The 12,288-nt window shown below is 45.4% G+C and overlaps 1 protein-coding gene across 1 annotated transcript; it reads right to left on the bottom strand.

The window, feature by feature from the left end:
* Nucleotides 1-2,084: 2,084 nt before the first annotated feature.
* LOC129126974 (leukotriene C4 synthase-like) lies at nt 2,085-7,956 on the bottom strand. Its single transcript, XM_054643239.2, has 7 exons — nt 7,606-7,956; nt 6,573-6,743; nt 5,042-6,074; nt 4,146-4,245; nt 2,959-3,029; nt 2,646-2,727; nt 2,085-2,214 (listed from the first exon to the last, which is right to left on the bottom strand). The coding sequence occupies exons 3-7, from the start codon at nt 5,097-5,099 to the stop codon at nt 2,085-2,087; spliced, it is 441 nt and encodes a 146-aa protein (XP_054499214.2). The 5' UTR covers nt 5,100-6,074; nt 6,573-6,743; nt 7,606-7,956.
* Between the last annotated feature and the right edge of the window lie 4,332 nt (nt 7,957-12,288).

Here is a 12,288-nt window from a genome sequence, read left to right as displayed (position 1 = left end):
CTGAATCATTAATTTCCCTCCTCTGAGTCATCCTGCGGCCCTGTCACACACAGAGAGGACACAGGCGGGGCTGAGGTGGGCAGTGCAGGTTGATACAGCGGGTTTAGAAACCTGGATGTAGGATAAAAGACAGAGATTGTGTCTACAGAACCAAGGAGCACCCACTTTGACTAACCCCAGAAAGCAGAGTTTTGATGCAGAGTCAGGACCTGCACCAGCAGCTGGGACTGGTCCTTCTGCATTAACTCTCTGGGAGGTGACTGGTTATACTGGTAAAAAGGTGAGGACTGGGGAACATATTCAGGAGATGGCAGGACCTGTTAATGCAAAGGCTAAGTGAAATCTCACTGTGAAATCTATTCCTCCCTGACCATGCTAAGGCACAGCCATGGTTAAACTATGCTCAGACTTTTCTGAAATGTGTCACCCAAGATGCCAGGAGAAAAAGTTATTGTTTATCTTGCTGTGACACCTGAGGATTTTGGTGAGGATGGGGCCCTGCTGTGCTGAAAACTTTGCAGAGACAAGTGTTGTACAGTTACTTTTGTTTGGCTTTAAGCCTTACCCTGCAGCATTTGCCAGTTTCAATGCAGCAGCATGACTCCAAGGCAGGAGAGCCTGAAAGGGAAATCAACTGGATGCTTTGCTAGAGAAGCCAATTTAAAAAGCATGGAAGGAAAAGAAACAATGTGAAAAAATTAATCATTTCCTCCAAAAAGCCCCTGCCTTTTATTCTTACAGTCCAGATATGCCTACTGCTGGGAAAAGGAGGGGAGAGCAGTGGGCTTTACAATGTGGTTGGACTGGCATCATGCTCATGCAATTATTTTCACTCTCTGGGTTTGCTGTGAATTCCTCCATGATGACACACGGAGCACTGCTGGCATTTCCTGTGGCACTGACATGAAGGCACCAGTGGCCAAAAGCATCAGTATTGTGCATAATGGACTTATGAAAATCCAGCCCCTTCTGATGCAGGAGGGACCTGAGCATTGGGTAAACCACTTTTTGGTGCTGAGTGGCTCAGTACCCAATCCATGAGCTCAACATCTCCAAAGATCAGCTTCTCCCTCCTCAGAGCTCTCCTCCCATGGCACACACGGTTGCAGGCTTTGTTGGATTGCATGTCAGGTAAACAAAGGCAGCCACCTCGCACTCACACACTCATGTTTCTGTTCTCTGCTAGCTGCAGACTCACAAAGAGACACCCAGCACAGCAAGTTCCATAACCTTTTATTTGTGCCTGTTGTCACTGGGCCGAGTTCAAAGTGGCACATGCAGCAGTGGTGATGAGTTTGCTCAGGCTGATTTACAGCAGTGGCTGATAACCAGCATGAGGGCACCAACAGACTTTTGCACAACATGTTGATGGCTACTCCAGTTTATCCCTCACCTCTTTGGTTATGTCTCAGCCCACATCTGGTTCCAAACAAATGCCTTTCTTAGGTGTGGGCCTTGGAAAACTGGCATGAATCTGTGTTCTGTGCCTGGGCTGAGGGCAGAGCCACTGGATAATGGGGAACACGTGGCATTTCCCTTTGGCAACTCACTGGGAAACTCAGACTGAGAAGAGTTTGCTTTTCTATGTCCTCGTTTGGGGTTGTTGTTTCCGCATCAGACACGATGGAGCCGCCAGATGTGGAGCACTTGGCACACCAAGTGCCATGGGGGAAAAATATCTCCTAAACAGCTCAGCAGCTCCTTCCAGTGCTGGACAGTGAGGAAGGAGGTGTTAAAAGCTTGGGTGAGGGTGGATTTCTCATTGAGGGCTGTAGAGTTGCAGCCAGTCTGTTAAGGCAGGCCGGAGGGAGCAGGACTCGAAGATGAGGACAGCGGTGTATCGTATTCACAGGGAAAGCCCCAATGAAGGGAGGAATGATGAGGAGGACTCCATCTTATCAGAAGGCTAATTAATTACTTTATTATACTATATTACACTATGTTACATTACATCTAAACTGAATCTGCCAAGCACTCAACTGCACACAATTGCAGCATCTCGTGACTATCAGCTGATAGTCCCGCGCACACACACACACACACACACACGCTTGGCCCTGATAGGCTAAGGAAACAAAACACCATCACTTTGCTCTGAGAAACTGGAGGACGTTCAGCCCCACGTAGTGAGAGAGGAAGAAATGCAGGATGCCCAGGGCTGACATTGCAATGAGAATCCAGAGAACTCCAGCGCTGAAGTATATCGGGGCGAGTCTGGTGGGAGAGAGGCAGCTGCTGACACTGAGCTTCCTGCCTGGGAACAGCCCCCTCCTCCCTGCAGAGGTGGGTGAAAAGGCAGCCCCTGGCTGTCCCCTGACCTCTGCGTGGGGTCCCAAGCCCTGCTTCCACCTCAAGGGAGCAAACACACACAAACACACACACCCAAAAGGGCTTGGGGCAGCATCAGCCTTGCCCAGTATCTGTGTTGCTGCCCCAGCCCTGTGTCCATGTTCACATTATGCCTCGGAGACAAGGCTGAGTCATGCAGGAGCCCCAGAGCACCCAAGAGTCTTGAGCTTTCCCAAAGCACATTATATTTCCAAAAACAAACCCCCAGGGGTTACTGTGTAGTCCCCTGAGGGCTGCTGTGTGTGTGTGTGTGTAACTGTGTGTGTAAGAGCATGCAAGAGTGTGTGTGTGTTTACCTTTCTGAGGATGATGCCTTGTATCCCATAAAGTAGCAGTAGCGGGCATAGAGATAGAGCAGACCCAAGGCTGCAGCCAGACCTGTGTTTAGGAGAGATCACAGTAACCATCTCCAAAGGCTTTTCAGAACTACTTGGAACCAAGAAGGTAGCTCAAAGTGAAGGAATAGAGACTCTGTGTGAGGCTCTACCCTCCCATTGGAGACAAAATTACTGCTTAATTTGTTGTTCAGAAGTTGAGCAGGACCTGAGGACAGAGGCAGCACACAGGGGAACAGAACCAGTGACAAATCAGGTGATGGGATATTCTCACCTTGATGGAAGAAGAGTCCAGCCTGCCACAGAAGTGCCAGGAAGATGGGAAAATACTCAGAGGAGTTCACCCTGGCAGGAAAGAGAAAGGTCATAAACTAGGGAAAGGAAGGAAGCTCTTCCTCTTTTGCTTCCCCTAGCAGTTTCCAGACACTGGAGGCTTTTGCTTTTTAGAACTAATGTTGTCATAAAAAGCCTCCAGGCTCCAGTTTCCATCCCAGCTTTATTCATAGAAATTAAACAATGGAAAGAACAGGGTCTCCAGGTTACAAGAAATTAAGTGAAAGATTCCCAGGACAGACTGTGCACAGAAGGGCTCCATGAACCACTCCCATTGCTGCTTCCCAAGTGCTGCAGCTCAAACCCTGCTGTCCATGCCCCAAAGTCCCAAGCTGTAGGGAAGGTCTGTCCTTCAAGTACACAAGGCCAGAGCAGCCTGGGCTTTGTGCAGGGGTTGGAGGGAGCATTTAACTCTTAGGATTGTTTGTATGCCATGCCCTATCCTCCCAAAGGCACAGTAGCACCAAAAGATGCTGGATGAAGCTGAGTCTAGGTTAGTGGAGGAGCTAAGAAGGGGATGGCTGAGGGGATCCAGCTTAAGCTACTCAGTGGCTTTTTTTCCAGTGGTCAGCTACAACAATATGAAAGCTCCTCCCTCCCCGCTACAGCCCTAGCACAGAAGTCACAGCAGAGATGCTGGGTAATCCTCATCCCAGCACCAGCTGAGATCTCTCTGGGAACTTGTCCTTCCCAGTGAGTGAGATTCAGAGCAGGGCTGAAGCTGCCTGAGGTTTGGCACCACTTGGATAAAACCAATCTAAGTCTCAGGCACCAAAGGTTATGTGAAGGGTTTGGCACCACTTGGATAAAACCAATCTAAGTCTCAGGCACCAAAGGTTATGTGAAGGGTTTGGCACCACTTGGATAAAACCAATCTAAGTCTCAGGCACCAAAGGTTATGTCTTTAGGAGCCACTGTACAGCAGAGATTCCTGTGTGGTTTCTATCAGCAGTGGCTGGTTTAGGACTCAAGAGCCAACCCAATTCTGATGTTGACTCTTCAATACATTGGTTAACCTCGAGGAAGGTAATTGCTTAATTACAGTTCCAGGAAAAGAATAGCAAAGCAGGGGAAAGGCAGTGCCATTACATGAGATCTGACAAACATCAAGTAAGAGGAGTTTCTTACTGTGCTCGAAAGATCCTTTCAAATTCAGGAGGGCCTGAGATCTTTGGAGGTGAAATGCCAAACAACCTCCTAGCATAGATCACCTGGAGGAAGAAGTAGGCTGCAGCAAAAGAGAGAAAAGTAGCAGTGGTCAGTCCTATGGCTGGGCATGGTGGAGTCAGGATCTGGCCAGAGGCTGGGGAAAAAGATCTGCAAGTCTCCTCCTAACCCCACACCTCCACACAGCAGAGGAAGTTAGAATAAAATCCCAGGTACCTTTTAGATAAGGAAAAGGAATGACCCAGAGCAATAGTGAAGCAAGTCATCTACTACCAGTGTTGTCTGCTTTCTTGTATAATCAGGAAATGGTAAAATTGTTTCACGGTTCAGATGCACTTTATTACTGACAATTTCAAGGCTTTTTCATTCTTTTAATTTTTTCCTCTTCTAAATTCTGATATCTGTGTAGGGATGGAACTGATGCCACAGATAAGCCAACCAAATACTGAATTAAATTGGCATGCAATGTGAACCTGTGGCTGGGAGATGTTCCATGTGGCCCACCACAGCCCATACTTCCACCTTTTCATGCAGCAGAGCTTTTGGTATGCTCACATCTATAGGCACTTCAGGAGCTGCTGTAAGCCCAAAGAGGGAAATTCTACATGTTTGCAGAGGAAAGATCTACCAAAAAAATTTTGAATGGAGGGGGTAGGTCAGTTCAGAGAAAGGGATTCCCCTGCACTCGTTTGGTTGAATGCTCTCCAGAACCCAAACAAGATATCAGTTCCCTGCCTGAAAAGCAGTGAAATGCCAGTGCAACAGGAGACATTAAACATGAAAGCAAAAGAAAATCAGTGGAGTTACAGTAGAATGATCCAGCCAGTGCTTGAGCACACACATCCAATGGCCCCTACCTTGCTCCAGGACTCCCAGGACTGTCACGGCAGCCAGCCAATGAATCTGATCCAACATACTGACTTCTCCAGAACGTAGAAAATCTTATTTCTTGGTCAGAAGTTCCTCTGGCCAGGTTCAGTCCTTGCTGATGTGGCGGTTTGCAATGGTATCTGGCAGCCTAGGTTTGCTCTGATTGAACAAAGCAAAGATTTAGTCTGTGGTATTGACATTCAGAGCAGCTTGGTGCCCGTTATTGTACGCTATGGAAATGGAAATCAGTGGAGACAAGTTTAATGGAGTATTTCCTTTCCTACCCCCGCCCTTTTCCAGGAACAGAGTTAAGAGGAAGTGGAAAAGCCGGTAGACTGACAAATGTGAGAGATAAGGGAACTGGAGCTGAATGGATGGACAAAAGTCTATAGCTCACTAACCCACTCCCCCCAGGGCATCTGCTTTAGGCCAGGGCACATCCCTTCTGCTGATATTGCAGGAGAAACCAAAGCTCTGCTTGGGCTGTTGGGTAACACCAGAGCACAGGCAGCATTCCAAGGTACATATCCCTGTGTATATAATCCTACGTAGACTCTGGTTAGCATATGTTGGGCACAGAGAATGACTTATGGCCACAGCACTGAGATCCTGCATGAAAAACACTCTGAGAGGGTAAGAAAGGATGTGATAAAGTATAAAAGGTCTCTAGAGCTGTCCTGCACACTGATATTTTATCTGGGGATGGATCCTGCAGAATGACTGGCAGACACCAAGGGGGTTTCAGAGGCAGCCCTGGTCCCAGAAAGGCTGGGAGATGTGCATTTAAGGCTTCTGATCAATCCTCAGTGCAATCAATTCTCACCATAAACACCAGCGTGGGCTCTTTGTGCAGAAAAACCTGTGGAATTCATCAGGACGTAACAAAAAGAAAATTACATTTTCACCTGTCAGAAGAGACCCATTTGTCTAGTTCCCATCTAACAGCACAACAGCTGGCACAGACAGAAGCTGCTGGGACCACCAGCTTTGTTTCCTTCCACTCTCTTCATTCAATGAATTCTCCCATCAGACCAGGGAAAAAGGAAAGCAGGTTAAGAAAAAGTGATCGTTGAACACCACTGTTATAGAAAGTTATATTAAAGCAGTTTACAGAAATTACATTGTACACTTGATGTCTTTGATAGGTTTTCTAAGAAGCAATATGCTGGTTCTGGTCTTCTGCCTCTCTATAAGCTATAAGGGCACCCAAAATGGCTATAACAATGTCCCAGCTTGGTGTTTTTCCAAATATCAAATACACACTCCATTGTTTTTCAAACACCAGCTCTAAGACTAATTCCTTTATTTCAGAATTGAACCTTTTTCATTGCAGGGACTGTTTAGAAATATGAGGAACATTGTGTCTATTTAGTTGTCAAAGAAATTAAGGACTCCACCGTGTCACTTCAAGAAGGGCAGAGGTCTTGCAGTGCTTAATGATGTTTGATTTCCCTTTGCTCCTGTCTGCTAGTTACAGAAAATAAAGAAAACAACTGAGCAGAAAAGATTTGAGCTTACACCTCCATCAGATGACAATGCACCGTGAGCTGTATCAACGGTGTCAAATGTGTGCAATGGAATCTGGGCCAGGAGGAGCTGCACTGGCTGCTACAGAGCATTCCTGCTCTCCAGATCATCACTAAACACAAAATACTTCTAGCATCATTTTCTGTCATCATCTAGCATGATCTAAATATAATAAAGGCCAACAGAAGTATGAATGAATAAACAAGCACAGATGTCTCCCCCCCTCCTCCTCCCTCCTCCATAAGCATAATTTTCAAGCTGTTTTTAAATTTCTGAAGAGCACAACCTTTTTTTGTTCCTGTTTCTCACCATCACAACTCCCTTTATTTTCCATTCTCCCTCAGTGCTTACAAGGAACAGGCACAAGTACCCCAGTCCCAGCACCAAATGCCCCTGGGTGACTTGTGGGCAGCCTCTGAACCCACAGACCACAGTATATTGTGATACCTTCTCCTCCAAGGCTGACACAGACAAGTTCCCCTCTAGGCAAAGCCAAGTCCTGCAGTCCCAGGTGCACCTCAGGGTGGGTTTGCTGAGCAGGAGCTACTGAAATGCTGTACCCCTCTCCCACTCCCTGGCTCTGCACTCCAGGGTAAGCGGTGCAAATGTGGCCCCAGTCAGAGGGCACAGACCAAAGTCCTCACACCTCCCACTGAGTCAGCACTGCAGGTATTTCTCTGTGCCCATGGTTGCTTTTGCCACCTCTTCCTGCAGCCAATAATCCTTTCTGCCTCCTCATTTTCACTGTAGGGATACACTCTTAGCTGGACTGCAACACCAGTAGGGATTAAAAATAATCTTGGGAAGAAAAACAATCAATACAATGCCTTGGAGGAGTTTTTAAGCATCCATAGGGTTTACAGCACCTATTACTTGCCCAGAGCATCAGGGCAAGGAGAAGCCAGCAGTTATGAGTACAGCACCGTTAGATGCAGTAACATCCCCTGGAAATTTCAGGAGTGTACAACGGCTCAAGAGCTTTCTGTCAGTGGAAAGGAAAACATTTTGCAGATGAGCAACTTACCCTTCAGCTGTAAAGCATGGAGGTGCCTTGTTCTTCCAATCCTATTGCACAAATATGGAAATATTTTCTAATGCAGGTCGTACTTGTGCTTCCTTTCCTTCCGAATCCTTTTGCAGCCACTATGTACATCCAAACCCATGACTGTGGGACTGCTTGTGAGAACAGTTACTGTCTTTGTAACAACCACAAAGAAAAAAGAGGGGAGGGTTCGTTCAAAAGAATTTTTTCTCACAGAGAAGAAAGAATTTTTCTAGTTTGAGAGAAAGAAAGAGAGCTCAGCCCCGAGCAACTCAGTCTGTTCAAGTACAACTGCTCAGAGTGGGCTGGTGGGGCTGGTGATACACCCTCCTGACCTCCCATTCCCATGGAGGCTTCTCTTAAACATGTGTTGAGATTTTCCTGGAATTCTTGCATTTTCCATCTGTTTAAGGAAGGACATGCTAAAAATACGGCAAGAGAAAAAAGAATTCAGTCTTTTACCCGTTATGGAGGCAAAACTGGCCACGTGTCCCCAGGATGTGGGGACAGCTGCAGACAATTTCTGCTCTGTGATTCCCAACCGGACTCAGAGCAAGGCATAAGCTGGATCAGATCTCTTGAGCACTTTGAAATGTGTTCTGGGTTCTGCATTTTGAGAAAACCATAAGAACTTTGCATGACAAGAATTACCATGTCTTCCTAAAATGAGCATCTATCCAGAGAGTCCTCCTTTCACACAGTAAAAGAGCAGGTGGTTGGTTTTGTCAGCAACATCCAGATTGGCATTATACACCTCATCTCTTGGAGTACAAACAGTGTATATTGGAGATGTGCCTTAGCCTGTTCATCCAGACCAATTTCAGACCATATTCCTGGCATTTATATATCTATGGCAGATCAAAGAGTCACATAAATGTTCACAAATATTTAGTTATAGCAAAATTTCTACAGGCCAAACCAATCTCTGGGCTGCTTGAATGCTTCTGCATGGAGCAGGACCACAGCCAAGCACCTCTTGACAGCACTTCTCATCTCAGTAAAGGTGAAGGGCTTCACTTTAGAGATCAAACAGGGAAAACATAAAAAGTAATTTTCTAGAAAGCAAGATGGAAAGCTGAATCTTTGGAAAACCACATAAATGAATAAATATACTAATTTATTTAGGGATAGTTTGGAGAATTTTTTTTAAAGCTTTCTTCTAATGGAGTTTAGTGAGCTTTATCCATATGCACATTAAGTCTGACTGGAGGGCACATCAGTATAAAAGCAATGCCAAAATTCTCCCCTTAATTCATCATCCAAAGGCACTGGTACATGCAAATGAATTATACCCCTTCATTTATGATCAACAACTGTTAAAAGCATTAATTAAATGTCTCTCTTGCCCTGCCTTGTCTTGTATTATTGTCACACAAGGAAAGCCTTTTCCATGTGTTTTGCCAATTTTCCTACCTCCCGTTCAACAGAAAGTCAGGAATAGCTAAAAAACAAAAAGGAACAATGCCAGAAAGTGGCTGGCTTGAAGAATAAATGTCTGGAGTGATAAGTACATATGTCAGGGAGGGGGAGGATTTCCTTTTGCAGAGGGACAAACAAGCCTTTCAAACATCTTTGGAAGCTCTTATGTTAACATACACTTAGTATTATCCTATAATGATGTGGGGAAAAAATTGCAAGCACACAGGGTACATCAGAATACATCAAAGGCTGAAGAGTGGTCATGAAGTGCAGCTTTGCTTTTCCTAAATTACAGAGGTGAAGAAATAGAGCTGTTCAGCATTTCTATCTCGTTTAGACCAGCACACCCAGATGCTGGCTGGCCCTAGCTGGTTATGAGATCAAGCTGGGCAAGGCATTGGAGAGGGGCAGAGTGAGGACAGCTCTAAGGAGACATTTTCCAGGGGAAAGGCTGGAATTCCTAATAGGTCTCCTGCAAAGAAGAGACCCTTGGCTTGTAAGAAACAGGGAAAGTCAGGGAATTAACCTGAAGTGGGGAGGTGTTGCTGTGCAAAGTCATATCTTCAGGGATGGGGCAATCAGGAAGGCACTGGTCCCTCTGCCTTATGGTGACTTTTCACACCAAAGTTCTGTCCCACACGGGGTTGAGGGAAAGGAGATGGTTTGGGGGGAGGTCTGCCATAGTCCTCACTGGAGATGCTCTTTTCTCCTTGCTTAGTGCTGTGGGACTGTGCCCAAACCTGAGTCCTGCTGAGCGTCCCGCCCTGTGTCACCCTGCCCATAACCCTGGGGCACAGCCCAGCCAGACAGGGTGAGACCACAGAGTGTCTGGTGACCACAGAGGCCCATGGACAAACTTGTGCAAGAGCAGAAGGCACTGAGGGCAGGAACTGACAGATGTTTCTGTAGAGCTCCACTGATGTCAGCAGTGTCACAAAGTTTTGAAATACATCTTCAGAATGAATCAAAGGCAAACTCTGTGGATGAGAGCAGACCATTGTTTGGAGTGTTCTTTGAACTCATTCACCCTCATGACCCCAGAAGATGCCCCAAGTGATGTTCTGGGCAGGGAATGGAGCCCAGGTCGGGGGTGAGACACCCCTAATGAAGGGCACACACACCCTGCTGCAGCTGGGAGGCCGCAAATGCACTGGAAGCAGAGTGAAGAGGCTGCCTGGGTCACATAGCACTGAGCACAGAGGAACACAAACAGGCTCTGTTTCTTCTCCCATCTCCAAAGCAGAAATTAAACAGAGCCAGCCTCCACATCTCCTTCTGGCTCAAGACCAGGGAGACAGCAGCAACTACAGATCATGGGAGCAAGATGTGAGTGTGGGAGAGGCGGGTTTTTAATTACTGGCCACCATTTCTTGTGGCCTTTCTGCCACATCCACCTATCTGCTCCATACTGCACAGGACTGGGATGCTGCCTAACTTGACATGTCCTGATGGTGGCCACTCCTGTTAGGAGAATTCTCAGTGCCAAGTCAGTGCTTGATGCCTCGTGGCTATGCCAGCTTCAGTCTGCAGGACAGCATCCATTCCCTGCCTCCCAGGCTGCAGGATTGGAGCAGCCTTTATCCAGGGCCTGGGGAAGCAAAGCAGGTTCAGCACAGCACACAGGAGCCTGGGCTGTGCTATTTGAAAGCCCTGCTGTGAATGGTGGTATTCGCTGTTTTACATCACAATTTAGTGCTTTTGTTCAGCACTTGCTGAGATCCAAAACGAATCCAGTCTGTTGGTACAGCACTTATCAGGGGCCAGTGTTTAAGTTATTACTAAAGCAAACAGAAAAATCTCCACCTATAATTTCCAAAGGTTCAATATTTACAATAGATTAACACAGTCAGCTACTATCTACAGAACACATCTTTTACTCCTGTGAAAATTTGTTAAAATCACTCCCAAAGTCCTCAAATGATCAACAATTTCAGAATTTATCATTTATTGTACCAGTGATATTCTTCATCCTTAATACAGGGTTTCTTAACCAGACTAATACAGGTAGATTTTTTATTATGTATATTTTTATTACATATATATTTTTGTGTTATATATATATATATATGTACAAAAAATACAGGAAGAGCTCAAAAGCAGACCCTGGCTTGTAATTGGTTAAAAAATTACTAAACAATTAGAAACAAATTTAATGTCAAATTTAATTTGGGGATTTTTGAGTTTGCCTGATTTACATCTGTATATTTATAAAGGGAGAAGGATATCTGATTCTTTTTGCTGCCTGGTAAAAAGGCATCAGAAAACATCCTCTAACAAAAGTCTGTCTAGGACTGCAGAAAGCTCACAGCTCAGACAGCTTTTACCTTGGATGGGGCTTGTCCAGCAGAACAAAAGGAAAGGCCCTCGTCACTGAGTTGATAGACACATTAAAAATGTACCCATTCCCAAGACAAAATCTTAGATTAAAATAACCCAAAATAATGAAGAGAATATTGAGCTTCTACAAAGTCAGTGACTTATTCCAGTTCCACATATATGCACTTGCAAAAAGGAGAGTCTAATGGGGAAGACATATAGAATCAATGAAAGAAATTAACTGGAAATGTAAAATCAAAATAATGAACTTATTTAATATGCAACAATAGTTATAACCCACAGTTTCTACAAAGTCAAATGAGGGGCAGCTCAGCTCAGCCTCTTCATCTTGGGGGACTTAGCTCACTCTGAAAGAATTCAAGCTCTTACCCAGCCCAGTGTCTTGATGGAAAACTAAAGCACCATATTCTTGACTCGGAATTTGTGTTTGAGAATACCAACATTCCCTAAGGCGCAGATGATATTTTTATTAATCTTAATCAGATCTCTCTCTTCATTCCTCCTCATTCTTTTGAGTTTCCATTGAGCTTGGTAGCAGCTTGCCTCTATAATTGATCTATTTCTTTCAGTTAAAATACTTGCCCCATGATTAATTCAAGTCTTGAGTGATAAGATCTAATTCTGAGCTATTTGACTTGAAAATGAAAGCAAAGGTTGACATGTTTCACTTGTGTAACCTTAACCATTCCTTTCCCTCTCGTGCCAAGCATTTTCTGTGACTGACTAGACTACCTTCATTTCCCTATCTGTCCAAGTAGCAAAGGAAACCTCTCATCCCCAACTTCTGCTTGCTTTAATAGCCAGCCAGTTCTGAAATAAATCCCCACCTCTGCATTCCCTTGGGTTTCTGCACCTCCTAACTCTGCAGAGAATACTGCATCACTTGTTGCACTTGCACACAGCCACAGT

Source organism: Agelaius phoeniceus, chromosome 15 (genome assembly GCF_051311805.1).
Source record: "Agelaius phoeniceus isolate bAgePho1 chromosome 15, bAgePho1.hap1, whole genome shotgun sequence".
Lineage (NCBI taxonomy): Eukaryota > Metazoa > Chordata > Aves > Passeriformes > Icteridae > Agelaius > Agelaius phoeniceus.
Note: the sequence above shows the minus strand (reverse complement) of the source record. Positions and strands in the feature narration are given on the sequence as shown.